Here is a 23,030-nt window from a genome sequence, read left to right as displayed (position 1 = left end):
AAATTTAGACAAGTTATAAAACAGTTTTAAAAAAAAAAAACACTCTTATAAAGCCGTACTCATAAGTTCTACCTTTTGAAAACTATGAAACTTCATTAAAACCCTTATACTAGGGAAAAAAGCTTCAAGGACTAAAATATACACAAAGAAGAGTGCATGATCCCGATCCATTGGACCTAATTATATATATATATATATATATATATATATACTTTGTCAAATTGTACGATATATCAAACCGGTTTGCATTTATATCACATATATATGGATAATATGTATCAAAGAGATATGTGAATAAATATGGATGTCCAATAATATGTATAATTTTTATTTGCCTGAATGGCACGTGGCATTTCAATGTGGTCAAAGGTCATATGCAAAATCAGGACGTTGCTGATCGATCTAGGGTTTTGGAAGTGGAGACAGAATGTGCTTTGAATTATTATTATTATTATTATTATTATTATTATTATAAGAGGCCGTGAGAGATCACGTTTGTTAGTGGATGGAGAAAAAGCTTAGCATGAAAGAAATTGAATACACGTTATAAAGTAAAATGCTTTAGGTAGCCCACCTTCGAGTATACTTCCAAAAAAGCTAATTGTTGTAATTTGGAAATAATATTAAATTTAAATGAGAGAGAGAGTTTTATTGCTAGATGCACAGCATTCTAAAGTAAATATTTAAATTGATGCTTTTGTTAGTGTATGTATATATATAGTCACGGTGAACTTACATAAAATATTTGTTAATCACGAATTAATAGAGTGATGTGAAACACGTAACATACATTTGAACTTATATTTCCTTTTCCTTTGGACACATGAATAAACTATTTTTGCTTTCCTTTCAAAAGGCAACAACTAAAGATATATATGATCGTGCAAGCTGGATTTAGGCATGTGTATATATGTTATATAACATATGGAACGTTCCTAGCTGGAGAACAAAGTTGGTTATGTGAGATTTATGTAGTCTGTCAATATTCTTCATTTGTATTGATTATTCAACTGTCTATGATAATAAACTAAATTTATTAAGTTTCTTATTTCGAAATTATTGTTCTTAGCTCCCTCATGTATTGTGGTTCCGCATCAAGCTGTATTTTTTTTTCTTTTAATTATTTCTGGTCATCCGTATCAAGATTATGACTGCTCAGTAGCCCACTACTTCCAAGTAATTAGGACAAAATCTCTTTTAAATATACAAATTAATGACTAAAATTTCAAAGAAAAACACGGAGGAGAGAAAAAGTCTGCATCAGTTATCAAATTAAAAGAAAAAAAAAATGAATAAGGTCCAATAAGTGAATCGCAAATCTTGAGAATTTCTTGGAGACTAGCTAAAAAAATAACTTGTGGAATCCATATATGTTTGTCTTTTCCATCCGCTCCACTTTTCATATACGACTTGAGAAATATCAATGGACCCTTATAAGTTACCAGGGTCGATCGACCTGATTATTTGTAGAAAATAATTTAATAAATTAATTCAGTAATAAATTATAGAAAAACAGAGTTTACATGTGCAAGAGTGTTAGTGATCTTATCGGATCTTGTTTGTTGATCACTGCTCCACCTATCGCCTTGCCGAACAACCCTCGTTATCCGAACAACGTTTGGTAGCGCAACCGAACAGATCCTGCCAGATCTCCTCTCCTGCTCTCAGCTGCCCGCGGACTGAAAGAAGCCAAGCAGACCGTTCTCCGGCACTGCTTTGCTGAAGGCGCTATGAGAAAGAGATCTCGTACGAGACCCCATGTTGGAAGCCATCTCCACCCTCCATTTGGACAACTATACGACCGGTGTAGATCGATGACACGTGTGCATACCCCAATAGAACCGTACGGTTGTACTGCGGGGCTCCAGATGGGTTGCGGGTAGCAAACTATAAATATCCTTGAGGATCATTTATTGGGGTATGGATAATTTTTCCACCTAACTTTACTCATTTATTTATTACTCCCGAGTAAAACATTAATTTAAGCGTCGGAATGTCTGTGACAGACATCACATTGGTGTCCTCTTAACTCTCCCTCATCAGATTTTTGCAGGGCAGAGACGCTTCCGTTCTCGGACAGTAAAACACCAGACCAGGGAGTCTGATCACTTCCGACAGAAGAGGAGAGTCCGATCATTATGCACAGACGCACATGGTGTTGTGTCAAGCTTGAACATCAACAAAGAGCATATGGCATGCATGTATAGTGTGAACAAGGATTATTAAATAAGCTACATAAAATAAAATAAAATAAAATAAAAAGGTACATACAAAAGATATTTTTGGTACCCTTGGTTTAGCATGTCATGCCAAAAGTTTTTATTGTAGACCACTAATGACCGCATGCAGCTTAGTCAAACAACACGAATAGGTGGAGTCGGGCTTGAGTTCGGGTTTGAATTGGGATTTTGGAGGGTAGAAATTTGATCTTAGTGTTGTAATGGTTAAAAATAATTGTAGATAGACCATGTAGTGCCGAAAAGACAAATTTAGGGCAGCAAAATTAATATTATGCTGGACTATGTATGTACAAGTCCCGAAATTCCTTTTTTTGTTCTATTTTTGGTCAAAAAGAAGAACATGCATTCTCAAATTGGTTAATTAGTCAATTTTAATAAGATACATTTTTTTGTTGATTAGAACAACAGGTATTCAATTTTGGCATAGTACTTAAATTATTTTGCATTCTTGTATATGATTCATAAAGTAAAGAGTGAACGAATTAATTAGCTAGGTTTTCATTTTCTTGTCAAACAAAAATTAATTTCTAATTGAAATATCGATCTAATATTCCTGACATAGAGTACTTAATGGCTGGAAATGCAAAAGCTAATAAAGTTTGCTAACATGAAACGGTCTGTAAATCTTTATACAATAGTTTTCATAAAGTGCGCACATTTTTCTAAATGTTTAATGTTAAATAATATTTTAAAATTTGATAATATAAGAATATGAAGCATTTTCTTCAGGCAAATTTCTCCACTGTAGTTTTTACATGAGTAGTTAAAGTGGAAATTTTTATTTTTTTTTTTTTGTTTACTCTAAACCATGAGCCTTCAATCAAAGTTTATGTAAGCAACTATGTTAAGCAAAGGAATTGGTCCGGGTGGTACCAAAAGCCTCTCATGATTGACAGAACTCTCTCCTTTGACAGCTAAGTTCTACACGCGTAGCACGTGCGAGGCTGTATTTATTTTGTATTAAGATAACATAATCGTTGTTTTCACTAAATAATTGAGATTAGTAGAAAATCTGCAATTGCTATAGTAATTCTCGAATTAAAAAAGCACGTCAACAAAGCCAAAAGCGAGTTCAAAAAGTGACATCTGTAAAGCAATTTCGCTTCAAATTTCTCAATTGTCACCTAACATATTACCTAAACTTTTGGCTTTATGGGAGCCTTATGTGCTGCCACCTCCCATATATATGTGTGTGTGTATATATATATATATATATATATATATATTTATGTGAAGAAAAACTTTGAAACGACTTGTAAGTCTTCTCAAACTCTGCTAACCAAAAACAAAACATCTTTGCCCGCAAGAAATAGCAAGCTGATTACTTTTTTCCCCTGTATAATTACACAATTAATTTGATTGACAACAACGGATTTGGATTTATCACTAATTATTGAGTCACGAAGTAATATTTAATCCGAATCTTTAGTCTTTTAAGGACAGGATTTAGATGATTGGACGCATGGCTTTACTTTTCCTATTCCTGGTAGATAACTCATGTCGTTTCAATCATAGGAGAGTGAGATGTTGCCTTCTTTAATGGATGGATATATAGTCGCTAGGGTTATTTTTATGATTAATCTCAACAATAATTTTAAACTTTACACTTCGGTCACTCTCCTGTTTAAAAAATCTTAAAGCTAGCTCCGATCTATATTGATATGACAAATTAATCCTTTTATTAGCCGGTTGTTAAAAAAAATGACAAAAGACGACACTTGAGTTGTGTGTGGTAGGTTTTAAGGGTGATTTGAGTTTTATAATTAGATGTCGTGTTAATTCCACAATATTGAAAGCTAATTAATGAAAATTTTCATTCTGCCTTCATTTAAATGGAACATGGGTGACACATCATCTATCTCGTTCATATTTAATGTAAATATAACATATTAAGACTAATTCTGTTACCAAATATATTGAGGTCAATTTTGAAATGTTTTAAACGTTAAAGAGAACTACAGTGAATTTAGCGTAAAGTTTAAAGACTATTTTGTAGAGACCCTTCTTTAAAAAAAAAAAACAAAAAACAAAAATAAAACAAAAAAGCAAATAAAAAAAGAAGAAGAAGAAGAATATATGCACAGCAACACAAGTGTTACGACCTTTTGACTTTCGATTTCTAGAACTACATCCCAGAAAATAATTTTAACTCTACAATATGATGCGGTGGCCCGTGGCCTGTTCATGATAGCTGTTTATTGAATTATTTAGGATTGTCCAAATTTGAAATTTTTTAGTTATTAATTAAAAAACATGCATATATATATATATATATATATATATATATAAAACACACAAAAAATTATGTTCATTAATATTTTGCGTATGTCAGTATGTGCGCGCATTTGTTGATGTAATACTACGTGCATGACCTTAATTTTCTTTTCTGATCTGCTGGATTGAGTTGGAATTTTACTCATAGAAAGAATTAGATGAAAAAAATAATTTTTCTTAAAAAACAGGAAAAAGAAAAGGTACGGTTTTACCAAGTCAGATTCATTAAACGCGTTATTAACTTCTTAATGAAATTGTTTATTTTTGACTTATTATTAGCTACGGTGGAAAATTTTGAATCTATCTCCAAACATTATTGTTTTGTAAACCAGTTACGACAGCTTGTGTTATGTTCATGTCGTCAACTAAGCTAACTGATTATATAATTTCTTGCGAAGATATACCCATATATATGCTAAGATTTAGCGAGCAGACAGTGAAATCCATTTGATCTGTCACACCTAATCCACAATTTTCCAAATGAATCCCTGACGTAAATCTTATTTATATTTTAAGCATCAACGTCTGAATTTTTCTTAAGGTAAAATTTTATTCATTTAAAAGGTCTTACATACACCCCCGATAATAATACAGATAATACTTGTGGTATACAATACAAAACACTCGATAAAAATTAATTCCATCAATAAATTCTGATGAAGCACAGAAAAGACGACATATACAAGACGAGACTCGATATAAAAAAAATTTTCGACACATCAATTTAAGCACGCATAAGACTCTTTTTAAAACCGATGGAAGTTTCGATTCATCAACGTATGAAATTTACATAAACGTTATGTAATAATGTTTTTCAAAAAAGTTAGTATATACTATGTATTATAACCTAGTCTGGCTATTAATGTATATTCATCAAGAATCCCTAAATTAATTATGTACATATGTATAGACAACTTTTATGACCACTATCTGGTTTCATATCTCGGAACCTTTTAGATTAAACTTTCATTACTTGTGGTCTTAAAATTTGTTAGAGATAGCCAAAATCATCTGCTCCGTTGTATAAGCTAGTCACTTTTGGTAAACAATTAGATTTGCATTCATCATATTTGGGTATGGGTATATTGCCTCTGGATACAATCTTCGGAGTAGCCAATTATCAACTTAAACCAAAAGTGGGTTTCTGATTAAAACTCAATTAAGAAAAAAAGTTGAAAATTTAAAAAGGAGAGAAAAAGGAAAAAGTTGAAAAAAGGTGATTTTATTTTAGGGAGGGGCCAGCTATTGGTTCACTTTTAAGTCTTTTTAACATAGTGGAAAAGCACATCCCGACATGTTAATGGTAATGGAAGTGGTACTGGGGCTGTAAAAGCAACAAATACTAATAAAATTTTGAAACAAGGGCAATATGGTATTTTTAAGACCTTTCAATAATTTCCTACCTACACATGTTACAATGATATGTCAACCTAAGGTGACCTTTACATATTGGAGTTTGAAACTGCTAAGGAAGGGGGAAAAAATAGAGGGGGAAAAAAAAAAAAAAAATTTAAAAAAAAAAAAAAAAAAAAAAAAAACAATACAACAAGCTAGTTAGTTTGATTCGGAATTATATTCAAAGTAGAAGGATGAAAAATCATAAAAGATTAACAAGAAAATCAAATAAAATTATGGATTTATTGTTAGTACTTGTTTAATAATTTAATGGCCGCTTTTCTACATGGAAAATGGAAAGAAGATATTAAACTTATAACAATTTTTCATCAAGTACATTATTATTCTTCTTCTTCCTCTTTTTTTTTTTTTAGATAGAATAGTATTCAAAAGTTGTAACATGGAAAAACCACAGAAAACACGACTTATGTTAATAACCCGGTGACCTCCCAATTGTAGAAGTAGGATCTTTGGCAAGCAATAAGCACTTAAATAATACAATTCGAGTGTACCATCTTCTTTCTCATTTCGAGGAAAAGGTGCAGGAGGAAAAGGATATTGAAATTTACAAGATCTGGATTTGTCTGCAGATGATGATGATGTCCACTCCTGGCTCGAAGCGCTTAACGAAGGGGAACTCTCTAGATTCAGAATGAATTTCCTTCGTAATTAAGCAGCATCCTTTAAGTGAGTAGGGGTGCGCCGGACCGCCGACGAATAATAGGTACCCCACCCCAGGCAGAGTTAGTGAGCCGTGTAATAGGCGACCATTTCGCGCGGTTCGGGGGGCACTTGAGTCAGCTGCCGGCGCCCGACTGCGTCTCGTCCCATCTCTGAAGACGAGGGAAAGGTATCGAGATTTAGCGTAGAATGAAAGCGCGGGATACAAGGGTAGGGCAGTACCCAAGCATCAGGAGATGTGAGAGACCTCGCTTGAAGAAGCTTATTGTGTGTGAAAATCACGTCACGCCACCGTCTTTGGGAACTGGACCTCCTCGTCGAAAAGATGATCTGCGGATTCTTTTTTTTTTTTCTTTTGGATATTAAGTACATTCTTTTTGGTATATACCTAATTCATTCCGGCAGGACCGGTATCTTGTTCTGAACCGAATATAGTACTCATTTTTTCAGTGCCTTTCTTAATATTAATTATGATGATTATCTTGTTCCTTGGTACTTAATTTCAATAAACAAAATCTTTCGAAGATTACTTCACAGTTCATATTAATTATTAGCTAGAAAGTACAGAACTTTGAGGAAGAAAAATCTAAAATATCCATCACAATTCATTTATAAGGCTAAAATATATTTCTGGAACCGTGGTATACAAAAATCTCTCACTCATTACATGACTTCCTTTTTGTTCCTCTTTTTTTTTTTCCTTTTTCTTTTCTTTCTACAATTGGATACTACACAACACTTGCAAGTTCTTCGAGAACATATAGAAGTTATAAGCACTTCATGATGACCCAAAAAACAAACTATATTAGAAAAATAATCATATGCATGCGTTTATTGTTTATCAACAACATTAACATAGAGAAGACTAATCATATTTGCCGCGACCATGACTTGCCGAACCAAATTAATTAAGCGTAACGTAAAGCTTAAAAACTTCCAAATTAATCTTGATCAACACGCCTTAATCAGCCATGTTCCTCCTCTGCTGCTTCAGATCCTTGTAAAACCTCTTAATGAACTCCTCGGCGGCCTCGTCGACTTGGCGGCTGTCGACGTCGTCGGACTCCCTCAGCGGGAACGGCGAGTCGGTTATCCTCAGCTGGCGGACCACGGCGGGGCTGAGTCCGAAGCCTGGGAGCGCCGGGGAGGCCTCGACGGCGGCGGCGAGAGACTGGTCGTTGTTGTTGATGATCTCCAAGACGGCCTTGATGGCATTAGCTGCAGCGACGTCGTCGTCGTGGGTAGGCGGCGCGTGGGCGCAAGCGAAGAAGTGGTGCGCATGGCGGCGGTGGTGGTGGCCGTTCTTGGAGATGAGGTGGAAGGGGCCGTAGTTGGGAGTGTTGCTGCAGCTGAACTCGTACTCGCCGACGGGGAGGGCGGAGAGGTCGGCGGCGGAAGAGGAGCGGCGGAATGAGGAGGAGCTGACGTGGAAGGTCATGAGGTTGGAGAGGGCGGCTTTGCTGGCGAGCTTGCCGCGCTTCATGATCATGTTGAGGTCGAGGAGGAGCTTTCTCTTTGAGGTTATGCCTTTTCTCAGCATGAAGTACACCACCCGTACTATTCCCCATATTCTCTTCGCTATCACCGGCAGATTTTGTTCCATTTTTTTTTCTCTTTTGAGTTCTGAGAGAGAGAGAGGGAATTCTTTTTTTTCTTGAGATTGTGTCTAGAGAGAGAGAGAGAGAGGGTTTGATATTTTGTTTGTTGTTGTTGTTGTTGCTGTTGTTGTTGTTGTTGTTGTTGTGGGTTAATTGGGTTGTAGAGAAGAAGAGGAAGGAGTTGGTATATAAAGGGGACGATGGAGGCTGTGGAAGTAGAAAGGAAGGAAGAAGGGTAATGTTGTAATTTCAGCTTTCGTTTCTTTCGCGAAAGGGTTGATTTGTATAATTTAAAATTGTGCAAGTATGATTGAGTGGTACAGGAGCGTACAACACATGCTTTCAATGTGCCGGAGCAGCCGAGCTCTTTCTATGCCTTTTTAGTTTGCTTAGCATGTTCACTTTCACGTACTTTGCTTTTTTATTTTAAACGAAACAAAAGGGTACTCTTCTATTGGATTGGGTTTGGGCCTAACTTTTCGTTTGGGTTGGACCGGACATTACGGTCCAGAAATGAAAGTTCCTCACGAATGTGAGCTAGCAAAGAAACGACGTTAAAAGTCACCTAAATTTGTAATATATTCTCAATACAATGTAGCATCATGAAGGCTTCCCAGTCCACATCATGGCTGCCTGATTATTAAATTATTTATATAATGTTGGTTCTTTGTTGCTATATTATTATTATTACTACTTTTTTTCATATGAAAAAAGCTATTGTACAGAACGACACCAAACTAATTTTGGGAGATCACCATGTTTTCTTCCCCCTTTCTCTTGACGATATGCATCTCGAAGCGTAGCAAGATCATCACAAGGTCAAAACGACACCAAACTTAATTGGGGGAAGTTGGGCATCATGTGATAGCTAAGCTGTTAGAATCTCTTGAATCATGAGATTTTCTTTCTGAAACTTCTCATAATCAAATTCAATAAATTGAATATAACGACAACCTTTAAGATTAATTGACTAAATCAAGGATAAATCCCAGGGAGTTTATTCAACATTACTCATTATAATTATCTGATATAGAGGGCTATAATAGGAGGCTACCACCACTTAGTAAGCCTTCCATATATTCTGTCATTTATGTTGTTGTGTACTTTAAGAATGGATCGGTACTCTGAATTCTCTCTTTCTCTATTTGTCTCAATTATTTTTTCCGTTCATGCATTAGAGATTACCTTTGGTGAGCTTAGGGGTGTTTCCATCTATTTTTGGTAATTTTGAACTGTCAAAAATATCTATCTATATATATCTCTGTGTCTGTGTTTGAAGAACTTGTTTAAAACATAGAATGAGCATAACTATCCTATCCTATATCTTGTAAGCTCTCTGTACATATGACATAAACTAAACAAGTTTATCGCGTTCTGGATCTCTTTATGATCATTTGCTTATTCCATAAGGAGCTGTGTAAGACAGAAATTTAAGCCATGTTCTTTTCACAACTCAAGTTCTACTATTACAGTATTTTCTCTCACAAAAATTTAAATTTAACTTTTTCTGCTATAATATTTTTCTCTTAAATACACAACCCAAGTTGTGAATTCTCAAAAGTCAAAGCCAATAATAGCAAACATATTTAGGCTTAACAAGATATAGAAGATTATAAAGCTAAATATATGTATGAGGTGGTCGGCACTCTAATACTACTACTCAAAAGTCAAAGTCAATAATAAGAAGTGAAGTCTAATTAATTGCCCTGATAATTTATTATTTTTAACAGAGGATTTTACAGATCAACCTTATAACTTCTCTTGTAACTTCTTCATCATATTGAGAAACTGCATGAGCGGCTGAAAGATTAGGACATATAACTTCTATAAATTTTATGTATCGATTTTTTTTTTCCACGATTTGATTTTTCTTGATTTATTTTTCAAGATTTTATCACTTTTGGCTATGTAGAATTACCACAATTTTGTTTCATAGATTTAAACTATTGTTCGAACATTTTTACTACAGTGTATTCTCTCACATAATTTAAATTTTTATTCAAATTTTTCTTTTAAACTTATAAACCAAATGGCCTGTTAGCGTGTCTAATTCTTAACAATTTGTTTCATAAATTTAAATCACAATTCAAATTTTTTTAGTACAACGTATTTTCTTAAAAGAAAAAGTTTAAAAAACTATTCAAGTTTTCTATGAAAACCTATCAAGCAAAGAAACCGATAATAATGCCCACGTAATGTGTTTTGATGGATCTGCCATTTTCACTTTGCTTCCGTCATATGGAGACGCAACAAATGAATATTGGAGCAACAACCACAAGTGTGACAAGACTTTACAAAACCCAAAACTTTGGGCTTAGTGAAGTTCCCGATGTACAATTTGTTGGTCCACTACCCAGAACCGACCAAGCACAAAAGCCTATATATTTTGTTTTGTTCTTGCACTGTAGTGACATGAGAACTACATTAATAGCAACTCAACAACCCACTTGGGGCCTGACCCGTCACTATATTTCTAAACGTGGAAAGTTAGGTTTTACATATATAGGTTGCCATCCTAAGAAACCAACATATAATGTACAGATCAGTACCTTTTTACATCATAACTCTGAATTCATGAAGACTCTTAACCTCATTTGATATGCTAGTTTAAATTTTTTATTTTGAATAGAATAATTCAAACTGCTTGATTTAAATTATAGTTTAAATTGACGCTTGAATGTGTAGTTCAAATTTTAATTTGAACATAAAATAGAATTTAAATTTGTGTTTGATAGGTGTGAAAAACAGAGAAAGTGGGCACTTTTTTACTATATAAAAATAGTTTGAATGATTGAACTTGAGGGGAGAGTTAAACTCTAAGTTGAACCGTTCAACTTAGTTTAAACGGAGAATATAATTCAAACTATATACTTATCAAACACTAATTCAAATTGTGTTCACCGTTTAAATTGAGTTAAACTGAAATAAACTAATAATACAAACGCGGGCTTACTTTACTTAACTTTAATGAAACGTCTTTCTGATATGATTTATGAATTTGTAGTTTTTTTTTTTTTTGGTACCTAACTTTAATGAAACGTCTTTCTGATATGATTGATTTTGCCGCTCGTGAAGGCCGAGTACACTGCATGGTTGTGAGGGAAACTCATATGAAGCAGTCCTTTTCTTGCATGGTTTACTCTACCAAAACAGCTTTTTAAGCTCTGCATGCCCTCATTTCTGTGGTTATATTAGTGCACACGTGAATGTGGGCCAACTTTAATCCCTTTTCTGCGCAGAGAGATAATGACCTAAAAATAAATTAGTTAAGCTTCCACCATTAAAAACGCACGTCGTCAGTTAACCAACATTTTTGGCTTATAATGAACCATGAAGACTTTGTCCAAGCCTCTAAAGGAATTTCGTGCAAAATTAAGTAAAATGGGGAAATTCGTTTAAGTTGGGAAGCTTATTAATTATGCATTATTGCTTTACGCATAGGATTTCATGGATAAGGTATATGAGGTGTACAATTTTCTCTTATAAACTTATTACACTGAATTATTACAGCGGCTGAAAGAAAACGTAGTCTTATATTGAGGTGAACTTTTAAAAATTGTTAACATGATGAAGAAAACATTTTGTACTTAATAGAACTAAGTCGTTGTTGTGAGATTTGTGGATAAAATTTGTAAGTACTAATTAACTTAAGTGTGTATAAATAAATCGTTCAAATAAAATTGACTCAAAAATATCGGTCAAGGGATTGAAGCTATTTGGTCCACAGGTTCAATATCTGTGGCCTATAATAGGCCATGTGATCATGCTCACCCATGAGGAGCTAAGTGAGGTCTTAATTAACCAAGACCCTCGTCTAAGACAGGTCTCCTACGGCCAACTACCCTGCAAATTAAACTCATGGTACCAATCGAATACCACCTCGTCCTCATCATAACTCCATTTGGGAGATTAAAAAAATAATAAATTATGAATAAAAGAAAAGAAACTCTCCCATCGACCATGAATTTGCATGCTACATTTATTTCAAACCTACAAGGCAAGACCCTAACTTGCTTTTCCTCCAACTACTTCTCGAAAAATCTAGCACCTTCACGAGCACTTATTCACGCTTCCATTGACAAATGACGTCTAGGCTCCCAAGATCCACATAAACTCATTGTCTTTGATCCCAAAACAGCCACTATAAATAAACTTCATGTTACGCACGTAATACTTATAATTTCCACTATACACTATTACGCGACCCTAATAAGTCCTAACACACCAAACTTTCTCATTACTACTACTACTACTAAAAGAACTACATTCTTATTAATCCATTATGGCACCCCACGGAGAGGCTATCAGTAGCACTTACTCCAGGACGTCGAAGCCGCCGAGGCTGTCTTCGGAGAGCCTGCACCGCACGATGTCGGACATCTCGTTCGAGCTGAGCAAGGCCGAAGCCGAGATCATGGCAATGGACCAGATGAAGGGGCTGCCGCCGATATCGGAGGGGGAGGACGCAAAGTGCGAGTGCTGCGGCATGGTGGAGGAGTGCACGCCGGAGTACATAGACCGGGTGCGGGACAAGTTCCTTGGGAAGTGGGTCTGCGGGCTGTGCGCGGAGGCGGTGAAGGAGGAACTGAAGAAGAGTGGAGGGAAGAACAAGGAAGAGGCCTTGGCGGCGCACACGAACGCCTGCGTTAGGTTCAACAAGTACAGCAGGGCTTATCCTGTGCTGTTCCAAGCCGAGGCCATGAGAGAGATGCTGAAGAAGAGCAAGCTCGATGGAAGGAACATTAGGGCAAAGTCCATTAGCCCTAGGGACAAAGGAGGTGCTAAGAAGGGCGGGATCGCTCGGAGCTCGAGTTGTATTCCGGCCATCACGAGGGACATGAGGGATCTAACTATGACTACTTCTTCTTGAGCACTTGCCAATATTTGCATGCCAGCAAGGTTTTACATGAAATGGGACGTGGGGTTTTGTATTTGTTAACCCTGGATCTCTCCTTATATTTTATATTTAATTAGCTTATGACCTTTTTAAAGTCCTTGTTGGGTTTTTCTCAAATTAATTCTCTCTCCCTATGTTTTAATATTATCCAAGGGCTTTTACGTACGTGTTGTAATATATGCTTATTTTGTTGCTGTTTCTCCACCTTTCGATATCACCCTTCTAGGATTTTTCTGCAATTCTGCTTTTTTTTAGGTGGAGATCATGAAGTTTTACCGTGCTTTTGTAATTTTGTTGAACTAATTGGAGTCAACGTACGCCAGCTTGGCCGGTTATGAGGATTTGGCCTTTTGTTTTCTTCAAATATTCAATATAGTCTGATCTTCGGTTCAGTCATATCAAATTATAATGTCCTTTAGCCAGCTAGCTTATCATGGGCATCTTATGTTTGTAAAGAAGGCTTAGTTGAAAGTCTCGTTGAAAAGCTACAACCACGTATAGGGTTTCTTGCGTTGGTCTAACTTCAAGAGTCTTTTATTAATTAGTTTTTTTTTTTTTTTTTTTTAGCCTACCTGGTGATGAAGATCTTGTATCTGATTAACGTAAGTTGGAGCTTTAATAAAATCAGTTGTATTATTCTTTAATTAGTAATGAAATAATTAATGTTCTGCTATATATTCGTTCTGGCATATTTTTCTTTTTCCTCTTGCCATATCATGCATCAAGTTAATTACAAGTTCACCTGTTCAACGTCATACCTTCTTCTCTCTTTGGATCTCGCGTCTCTACAACATAAATAAATCTATTAATGTTCCCGGTACATTTAAAATAAAAAAAAATAAATAAATAAAAAGAGTCCACATAACAGAGCCTTCAAAGCAACGGAAACAATTTATAAGCACATTAACACGCCATTTTTTTTTCCCCTACTGTCAATACATTGCTATGATACACGTAATGTCTTATATAGAATAATCAAGGAGTTATTTTAACGATTTAAAGAACGGGAGATGTCAGAAAGAAAAGGATCGGTCCACACATGTAACTAATAATTAGAGAAGCAAGTCATGAAATATCAACCGTTCAATATCATCTACTAATGGTCGCATCTTGTGTGATCACCCCACGTGTGTTCGTGTCCAAAATCTGAGCCATTCGACAGCCTACTAGACGTCATCTTTATACTCCAAAAAGTGATCATCAAAATATTTCGCGATCGGGCCAAAGCATGCAAAAGGGAATAGAACGGATAATTAAGAGCCACAACCCAATTGAATTGATCAAAAAGGCATCAAATAGAGTAGTAATGAAACGACAGCATCAACTAATCACGTTATAACGTGAAAAGGCAAAGGCAACGTAAGCAAGAACGAGCGTCTGGAATTAACTTCAGTCTCAACATCCAGTCTAATAATCTAAAGACAAACACAATAAAATTTAATATAATATATTTATATATGTATATGTATATAGTCTGATCTTCAGTTAGTCATACCAAATAATGTCATTTATCTAGCTTACGATCATAGGCATTTTACATAATAATTAGTACTTGTCTTGTGAAGAAAGCTCAGTTGTTCTCTTGTTGAAAAAACCACAACTATGCATGTATCGGATTCTCGCTTTGGTATAACCTCGGGAAGTCTTTAGCTTATTATTTTTAGTTACTCCCATAATGAAAATCATGTATCTGATTAACATAAGTTCAGGCTTCAACCAAATCCGTTCAGTGAAATAAGCTTCATCACTCCCTTTTGCTTTGGCTCTCATGCATCTATGACATTTTTTAGTCTACTGTTCCCCACAAATTCTCAGGTTCTCAGAAAGCACAATTCAAAAGTAAACATGACGGCCTTCAAAGTACCACACACAATTTATAATCAGATCACGCGCATTTTTTTTTCTTCAATATATTCTTATGATACACGTAATGTTTTACCTGAATAAATAAGAATTGATTATAACGAGATTTAAATGAGGGGAGATATCAGAAAGCAAAGGGTCGGTCCGAACATGAAAGAAGAGAAGAATAAAGAAAGCAAGTTGTGAAATTTCGACCAATGGCCTATCTTGTGTGATTCCCCCATGCGAGTTCGTAATCGTGTACAATATCTGAGCCATTAGACAGCCGACTATACGTTCATCTTTCATTCATGCAAAAACAAAACAAAACAAAAAAAAAAAAAAAAAAAATCTATATGAACTGAACCAGACAACTGAAAAAATAACAATAATCATAGATTTTTCAGTAAATAACATGGTAAATATTTATTTACCCGCCGTAAATACAATATTTATTAGTAAATACTTAACATAAATGTTATATTTATCAATAAATACTGCATTTACAACAGATAAATGAATATTTATAAATAAATAAAAAAATGCCACTTAATTCAACGGTCTCAAAAATATATTATTTACTTAAAAACCGTTTTTAAAATAAACTAAATGCCCCTTTATCAAATAATTGATCTCGGGCCAAGTATGCAAATTATAGTAGATAGGACGGATAATTAAGAGCCACAACTCAACTTAATTAGTCAAGAAGGCATCAAATAGGGAACCAGTAAATGAAACGATAATAACATCAACTAATCACGTTATAACGTGAAGAAACAAAGGCAACGTAGGCAAGAACGAGTGTGTCTGGAACTAACTTCAGTTTTAACATCCAACGTCATAATAGCCAAAAGACAGACATAAGAAAACACATTTAAGGTTTCTATCCTTCCTTTCTTAAAGTCTAACAGCTAACAAAGTAGTAGTTCTGTAACTTGACCTGTCTGAATATCACACAAAAGACCAGTTCATAAACATAAAGCATATGCAGTGGGCGTTCTCCTCTTCGTTCAGCACTTTCCAAGCCACTGCTCTCTCGTACGACACGGGCCGCCCCATGCTTGAAAGACAGATACCACCTTGAAGACAAGCAAAACCCTACAAGAAGATACCATAATAAATCAGAACAAAGTTTTACAAGTCTAAAAGCAATATTTAGTTTTACGGTAAAATAAAGGGAACAAAAGCAAAGGCTAGACCTGTTGCATTATCTGTGGGAATTCTGAGCAAAGCGTCTTTCGACCATGATCATCAAAGATCTTTTCCAGACTTATGTCTTGTAGCGCAACCAAGGTAGTTTCAAGCATGTCCAGCCCTGCCTGGTTAGCAAAAGTAAAAACTGGCAGTGCCTGCATACAAGCGTAAGAAAAGGGCATAGAAAATGGAGGTTAGAATCAAACTTATCATTCACATTTTAAAAGTAGACACAGAAGCTAGAGATTCTGACCTATGTGAAGCTGAAAAGGTGTCCTAGATTGAGATGAACACAGAAACTAACCTCACCAACTGACAATGGGAATGAAAATTTTTTGCTGGCAAATATAGGCAAATTGGCGCACACTTTTTTTTTTTTTTTTTAGTACTAAGAGAGCGAGAGGTAAACCAAGAATTACTTGGACTGACGTAGTTAGGCACGAGTTTCAAGATCTAGGGCTTTAGGAGGGTCTCGTGTTTAATAAAGCAGATTGGAAACGAGAAATCCATATAGCCAACCCCAATTAATTTGGGATTAAGGCTTGTATTTGTTGTTGTTTTTTTTTTTTCCCCCTCTTGGATCAGATGAATAATGATTTCAACCCAAGGGCCAAAGGCCAAAGCATATGCACATTTTGTTCGTAAGATGCTTTATTTCAGTTTGTTAAATCTCAAATTCTCGACTATCAGACCATATCTTACGAAGCTTGTAGGTCTTATATACATCAGTACTTCCAAATCCACGTGTTCCAAATGAGTAAGGCCCAGTTTGTGTTTGTCATTGCATCGTGTATGATCCCAGTTTAAGTATGAGAGGATAAAAAATTTGGGTAAGCATGAGTGCAAGTAGTGTGAGTGCATGTGGATGTAACAAGAGAGACTTTTGTCTGGAGTTTTCAAGAGATATATGCACACCTTCAAAGAGCAACACATAACCGCATCTGAGTGATGCCACAAGGATTTCAGAAGAGATTCACCCCCCTCACCGCTGGACTTCAGTAGCTCCACACCCAAGTAGCACCTGCATTGGTGAAGTGACATAAGTATCTAAGAAATAACTTTCTTATTAACACTTTATTCAACTAATTATGACTTTATGCAAAGTGCAAGTGGAGGAAAACAATATGAAATGATCTAGTATGCTGCAATGCAACAAATACAAGACCGTAAGACATATAATAGTGATCGGACGTGATGCGAAGGCCCTCAGAACCTAAACCTGGCAGCATGATGACATGTTCGAAAGCTAAATGTTTCTTATAACCCAAGCATGAAGCACCCTTTCTCCAGAAAGAGAGACGGAATGGGAGTAAGGGACAAGACACACACACACACACAGATATATATATATATATATATATATATATAGAGAGAGAGAGAGAGAGAGAGAGATATTCACCTATAACTGTTGCAGATCCAACGAGCAAGTGTCTGTGCCTCAGGTGTACCAAGTGGTGACCGAAGACCAGCATGTGAACTCAAATGCGAAGGTGAGAGTGCTAATGCAACCCTTTGAACTGAAGATATAATGCTGCGAACATATTGCCTTGCCATGGATGCTACATGTTCTTGCATGTGGCTCTCAAATGCAAATTCAAATGCTATGGTCATCACAGATCTCACGCAGCCAGAATTTGCAGAATAATCATTAGTCGCTTTATTTCCATTTGGGCCAATTTCAAGAGCAGATGCCAGGTCAAGGGTGCGATTTGGGCTGGAGGCTTCCTGCAATATTTTCCAATTACACGTTAAGAATTTGCATTATCGACTTAAGAACCCTGCCCTAATAAATTCTTACAAGGCTAACCTTTCCAGAATCCAAAGGAATTATACGAAATCCAGAAGGCAGAAGAGGTGCATCATCAGCAAATGACGCATCAATTGGAGCGAAAATTAGTTCAGCACAGGAGCCAACAGCATTCTCATCCATTCCACTGCACAACTATTGAGACACGAAAATCACAGTAATTATTTCGTCATAAAACAGAGTCCAATAAACCATTTTTTCCCCTTTGGTCTAATGCCTTGCAGGAGTTAACAACATTGGCCCATCTATGAGCGAGCAAATATTAAAATTGACCATCAACATAATGAACCATTAAAAACCAATGGAGTAATAAAACTTACTTGCAAAAGAAACATTTCTCTAGGCATCATTGCATCTTCAGGAGAGTGGCCAACACCTTCCAACTTAATCACTTCCAAGAACTATGGCAAATAGAGTCATAGGACATTACATAATAAAAATAGAAGACTAAAAGAAAATAAAAATGATACAAGTTCAGGTCCTAGACATTTTTATAAGAGTGATGCTATCATTTATCCTCAAAACCATTACCTCGTCATGCTCAATAGTTTGAGCCAGGGGAAGTATAACTTGACCCCCAAAACTTCCTACTCGGGAACCAGCTAAACTACAGGGGCCTACTTTAACAGCTGCAGCTGAGTAAGCATCAATATTGTTGTCTGCCCATTCTGACCTATGCTCTCGCAGGAACCTAAGAAGGATAGCAGGAGGAACGTTCTGCGAAAAAAGAAACAGCAAAACACAGATGATGGAAGAAACGTCAAACTCAATAAAATGGTAATAAATGATGGGTAAAACACAACTAGCAACCATATGACATCATTCTGGAAAAGTTTTCAACGGTGCACCATCATTCACCATAATTAAATTTTGGGATAAGCATGACCGTACATATCATATTGACTTGTTAGTGTGAACCGAAGACTAAAATAAAAGGGCACAATAGACTATTGATATACAATAGATAAGCAAATATTTCGTACCAAGCCACTCTTCACAAAAGAAATGTTATCAGCAATTTAGTTATATGTAGTATGTACGTGGCAAAATTTAGTTGCTACAAGTGATTCAACTAAGCAGGTCAATGTATTTTTCACAAAGAACATTTCAGCAAGGCTGACCTGTAACAGCATTGAGGCTTTGGCACATAAAACTGCATTGCTGACAGCTGGAAATTCATTTGCAAAAGAAAGATTTAAACCCATTAGCTTGTCAGGAGATGAGTTTACAAGGATAGTAACATCATCCATGCCATCGCTTCCCATCATTGACCACCCCTCATCAGTAAAACCGTTAAGTGCCTCATTGAAACCCCTGCCAGATAACACCCGTTAGATTTCTTATTAGCAACAACTCCGCCAAGTGAGAAAGAGATTAACTCAAAAATAACACACCAACCTGCTTAGCCTCTGGCTTAGCACCCTCAGAGCGGCAGGACGTCTACCCCAGCCTGTGACATTAGACTGAGAAACCTCATGGGCTATCTGCCTTAGCTGACGTAAAGCCTGGAGAAAGATAAAAAATAAAAAAATAAAAAAAAAGATCATTACAGATACTTCATTTGGTAGTTTCCTCTCTTAATTATATAGCAAGATCAATTATCATAAAAGCAGACAGATAATCTCACCGCCATTGTTGTCTTTTGAGCAAGAACAGTTGATGATTCATAGAGCGGACGCAGTACTTCAGGCACACTCCAAGGCTAGTCATGGAAAGAAGTAAACTAAGTTACCCTTCGTATATACGCATCAGAAATAGTCTAGGTACAAATGTAAATAACTACAACTTGAAAATTAGGAGAAGAATAATTGGATGAAATTGTATTTTTATTGATGCAGATAAGACATCTATATGAACACTACTTATAGGTTACAAAAGATACAAAGAAAGAAAGAAAATCATTGTACAGCTAACTTTTTTAGTTGACAGGGTTGGCCAATTCTATAATTGATCATAGAATACAGCTAGACAATCCCTAGAGATCAGCAACCAAATTACAGCCGAATATTCTCCTCTTTCAACACTCACCTCCAAATCCATGTGATCAACAATGTGTATGATTGAACCACCCCCTTCACAAGGTCGGATGAGGTATCCACTAGGCAGCATTTCCGCCCTAACAAAATGCTGCACTGGAGGCATGGTTGGGCCATTTTGAGTATTTTTAAGAGATCGCTCACAGACCTAAACATCATGACGAATGAGTTAAATGGGCAAAAGAAAATACCCATGTACTTACAACTGTGTAAATGTATATACTTCAATTGATATATACTGGAAATATGAAATAAAGTTCCTAAGTCTTCAGAGCTTCGTACCACAAGGCTGCCATCTTCTAAAACAGAAGTGTAGCGCAACAACCAGAAGTCTCGGGCAGGCGCCAAAGTAGTCGGAGCGTAGAGCTGCACCAATGAAAAGGTTGAAAAAAATTCTCAAGTACAAGACTGTTCTGACTAAAATGACAAGTGGAATTCAAACGCACCTGCAAATAAAGCAGCTCAATGGTTCCACCATTTGCTGTGGGCAGCACGTTCAAAACATCCACAGCTCGGCAGTCGCGGAACCACGAGGGGCGATCCTTGAGGATTTCCGCAACCTAGAACAAAAACAGAATATGGTGATAATGTCTTCAGTCAAATTCAGAAGAGTACTACATAAGGTAGCTTTCTACGTGAACTTACCCTTGTAGGTTCTAGACCCACCAAGCCGCAGGCACGTGCTGCCACTCCAGTGCAACCATGAGAAATAGCAACGATTCCAATGGAATCCGGACCAGGCTGTGCCAATCAGAAGAGATAACAACAAAAAAGAAAAAAAAAATCATATTAGTCACTCTCTCGTTTTTTCCTTTCTTGAAAACCAAAAAATTAAATTGGCCGTCCGTACAAGTTTGAAGTACCAGATATTTCATACACAAGTAACAAGATAATTATAGCAATGTTAATTCAAAATTATGATAAAGCTTCTGATATTAAGGGGTACTTATATTTTAGGGTTCACAATAATCAGTATGAAAGTTCCCACACTATTCACCTCCCACAGCTTAAGCTTCTCCGGATTATTATTATATTATGAAACTTTGATTTAATTAAGAGGTTTATTAAAAATATTTATTACGGTACCTTCATTCCAGGCATTTGGACCCACTCAACAGCAGTTCCAGTAGCCTTTGAAAGAAACTCTGCTAAAGTTTCCTCTGCAATGGACAAAAGCCTGAAAAAAACACAGACCATAAATAAATCAAATAAGGCTCTAAAACACACACACACACACACACAAAAACAAGAGACGTCGCAAGAAACGATGACTGAAAAGGACCCAACAACAACATCCCCACTAACCCTGCAGGACTAGCATCTCTCGGCGGATGCTGAGGGGTCAAATGGTGTTGACCACTCGTGACCACCGATTCACAACTTGTGTCTTTGGTTGCAAGCGTTGTCTACAAGAGGATAACCCATAAAAAAAAATCACATAATAATTCACAAAAAATCAAACCAGTTCTAACAAGTAAAAATACTAGTGATAATGATGGAAAAATAGAGATTGTTTATATATGTATATTGTTAATGAAGCAAAGCAAATGTAATGTTTTCTCACACTCTGGGTATGTTGGCGGAAGTATCCATTTTCATACACCAGCTGTGACACCTGCTTCTGCAACCTATCATTTTCCTCCATCAAAAGCTTATTCATCGCCGTCAGCTTCCGATTCACGGCCTGAAGCCGCGAAGCTTCTTTCCTCTGCTTCTCTCTGCATCTGAACAAACCGAAACACAAACAACCCACTAATGAAATCGAAAGAAATTGATCAAAATCCAAAACAAAAATCTTTACTTTCCCACAGCAGTCGCATAAAAATAAGATCCAAAACATAAATTCCAGTTTTTACCTTCTGTTCTGGAACCAGACCTTGATTTGCTTAGGCTCAATGTTGCAGAGAATGGGGCATTCCCGAATGAGCTGTTGACGACGAATGGAACTGGGTTTGGGGCAATCGTGATAGAGCCTCTCAAGGGCTTCAACCTGCTCAGGTGTGTACCTCACATACTTACCGTTGTCCAATCCCGGTTTACCATCCTTGCAGGACATAGCCATTTCTCAATATTGTTCCACCCAAACAAACAACCCAGACCCAAATACGACGTCGCTTCTCTTTTCCTCCTAGCAACAACAAACTACCTCGGAACACTTCTAGAGCATTAAAGGAAAAAACTTTTTTTTTTTTTTTTGCTCTTTTGAAGTTGACTTACTAAAGCGACGAAGGGACAGAAGTATCCTTAACTGGGAGGCAGTTACGCTTGTTTCCCGAAACAAGAGAGGCGACGCCAAACACAACGAACGAACGAACGCATAAGAAATCTTCGAGATCAGAGCTCGATCAAGCTGATAGAAAACCAACGACGACGATCTGAATCCAGACAACACTTTCGTAGCAAAGCACCAAAAAGCACTCTCTTAATTTTTTTGTTTTCTTTTTTTTTCAGAAGAAGAAAGAAATTCCCGATTCAACTCGGCTGCCACTCCGATTCCCCATCACCAGCGATCTCCGAGTCGCCGATCTTCACCGTTTCGCTCGCGATATCAGAGACATTTTCTAGGGTTTCGAAGCCATGATAGAAGAAAGAAAGAAAAGTGATTGAAGAAAGAGTGCTCCTTTTTTTTTCCTTCTTTCTTTCTTTTTAGGAGTCAAAAGAGGGAAATCACGGGCTCTGCGATTTTGTTTCTTCCAAAAAATTACTGAAACGGTTCGGAAGGCCAAGGGAGAGAAAAACAAAATGCTTTTCCTTTCTTTTTTTTTTTTTTTTTTTTGGAGTTCGAGGCAGGGCAGAGGGAGAGAGGATGATAAAAGTGGAAGAAAAAAGGTTTTAGAAGAGAAATTTGTATTTATTTTGTTTTGTTTTTTGTTTTGGTTTTGGTTTGGGGATGATTCATGTGGCTATCTCTGTTCTGTTCGCAGCTGTAGCTGTGTTGATGAGGTTCGCTGTTTCGGTGCTGTTGGTGTTGGTGTTGTTGTTGTGTTGTTTTTCATTGGTTCGTCACTTTCCGCTCAGACTCTTCTCTTTTTCCTCCACTGTGGAGGGAAATGGTGTAAAAACGCT

General features: G+C 36.5%; 3 protein-coding genes across 3 annotated transcripts; 1 reads left to right on the top strand and 2 right to left on the bottom strand.

The window, feature by feature from the left end:
- Positions 1-7,551: 7,551 nt before the first annotated feature.
- Positions 7,552-8,193, bottom strand: LOC21408929. The gene has a single exon (XM_010099830.1). It carries the CDS (start codon positions 8,191-8,193, stop codon positions 7,552-7,554), a length of 642 nt encoding a protein of 213 aa, XP_010098132.1.
- Positions 8,194-12,420: 4,227 nt separating this feature from the next.
- LOC21408928 lies at positions 12,421-13,342 on the top strand. Its single transcript, XM_010099829.2, has one exon. The coding sequence runs from the start codon at positions 12,471-12,473 to the stop codon at positions 13,056-13,058; it is 588 nt and encodes a 195-aa protein (XP_010098131.1). The 5' UTR covers positions 12,421-12,470; the 3' UTR covers positions 13,059-13,342.
- A 2,387-nt stretch (positions 13,343-15,729) lies between these two features.
- On the bottom strand, positions 15,730-23,030 carry LOC21408927 (homeobox-leucine zipper protein ATHB-15). The gene is made up of 18 exons (XM_010099828.2): positions 21,821-23,030; positions 21,529-21,688; positions 21,270-21,370; positions 21,051-21,141; positions 20,610-20,705; positions 20,411-20,524; positions 20,247-20,330; positions 19,957-20,112; positions 19,556-19,630; positions 19,327-19,433; positions 19,050-19,242; positions 18,460-18,645; positions 18,249-18,329; positions 17,929-18,063; positions 17,521-17,846; positions 17,037-17,142; positions 16,127-16,276; positions 15,730-16,025 (listed from the first exon to the last, which is right to left on the bottom strand). Exons 1-18 carry the CDS (start codon positions 22,024-22,026, stop codon positions 15,879-15,881), a joined length of 2,514 nt encoding a protein of 837 aa, XP_010098130.1. The 5' UTR covers positions 22,027-23,030; the 3' UTR covers positions 15,730-15,878.

Source organism: Morus notabilis, unplaced genomic scaffold (assembly GCF_000414095.1).
Source record: "Morus notabilis unplaced genomic scaffold, ASM41409v2 Scaffold307, whole genome shotgun sequence".
Classification (NCBI taxonomy): Eukaryota; Viridiplantae; Streptophyta; class Magnoliopsida; order Rosales; family Moraceae; genus Morus; species Morus notabilis.
The sequence above is the reverse complement of the archived record's forward strand: the minus strand, read 5'-3'. Positions and strand labels throughout refer to the sequence as shown.

What these genes read in the sequence shown, in the direction of transcription:
- LOC21408929 (XM_010099830.1), bottom strand. Translation starts at nt 8,193, where the DNA reads ATGGAACAAAATCTGCCGGTGATAGCGAAGAGAATATGGGGAATAGTA.
- LOC21408928 (XM_010099829.2), top strand. Translation starts at nt 12,471, where the DNA reads ATGGCACCCCACGGAGAGGCTATCAGTAGCACTTACTCCAGGACGTCG.
- LOC21408927 (XM_010099828.2), bottom strand. Translation starts at nt 22,026, where the DNA reads ATGGCTATGTCCTGCAAGGATGGTAAACCGGGATTGGACAACGGTAAG. An exon ending in CTCAAAAGACAACAATGGCG is followed by an intron (nt 19,434 to 19,555) that starts GTGAGATTATCT and finishes ATCTTTCTCCAG; the next exon opens with GCTTTACGTCAGCTAAGGCA. An exon ending in AAGCCTCAATGCTGTTACAG is followed by an intron (nt 18,646 to 19,049) that starts GTCAGCCTTGCT and finishes CTTTTTTCGCAG; the next exon opens with AACGTTCCTCCTGCTATCCT.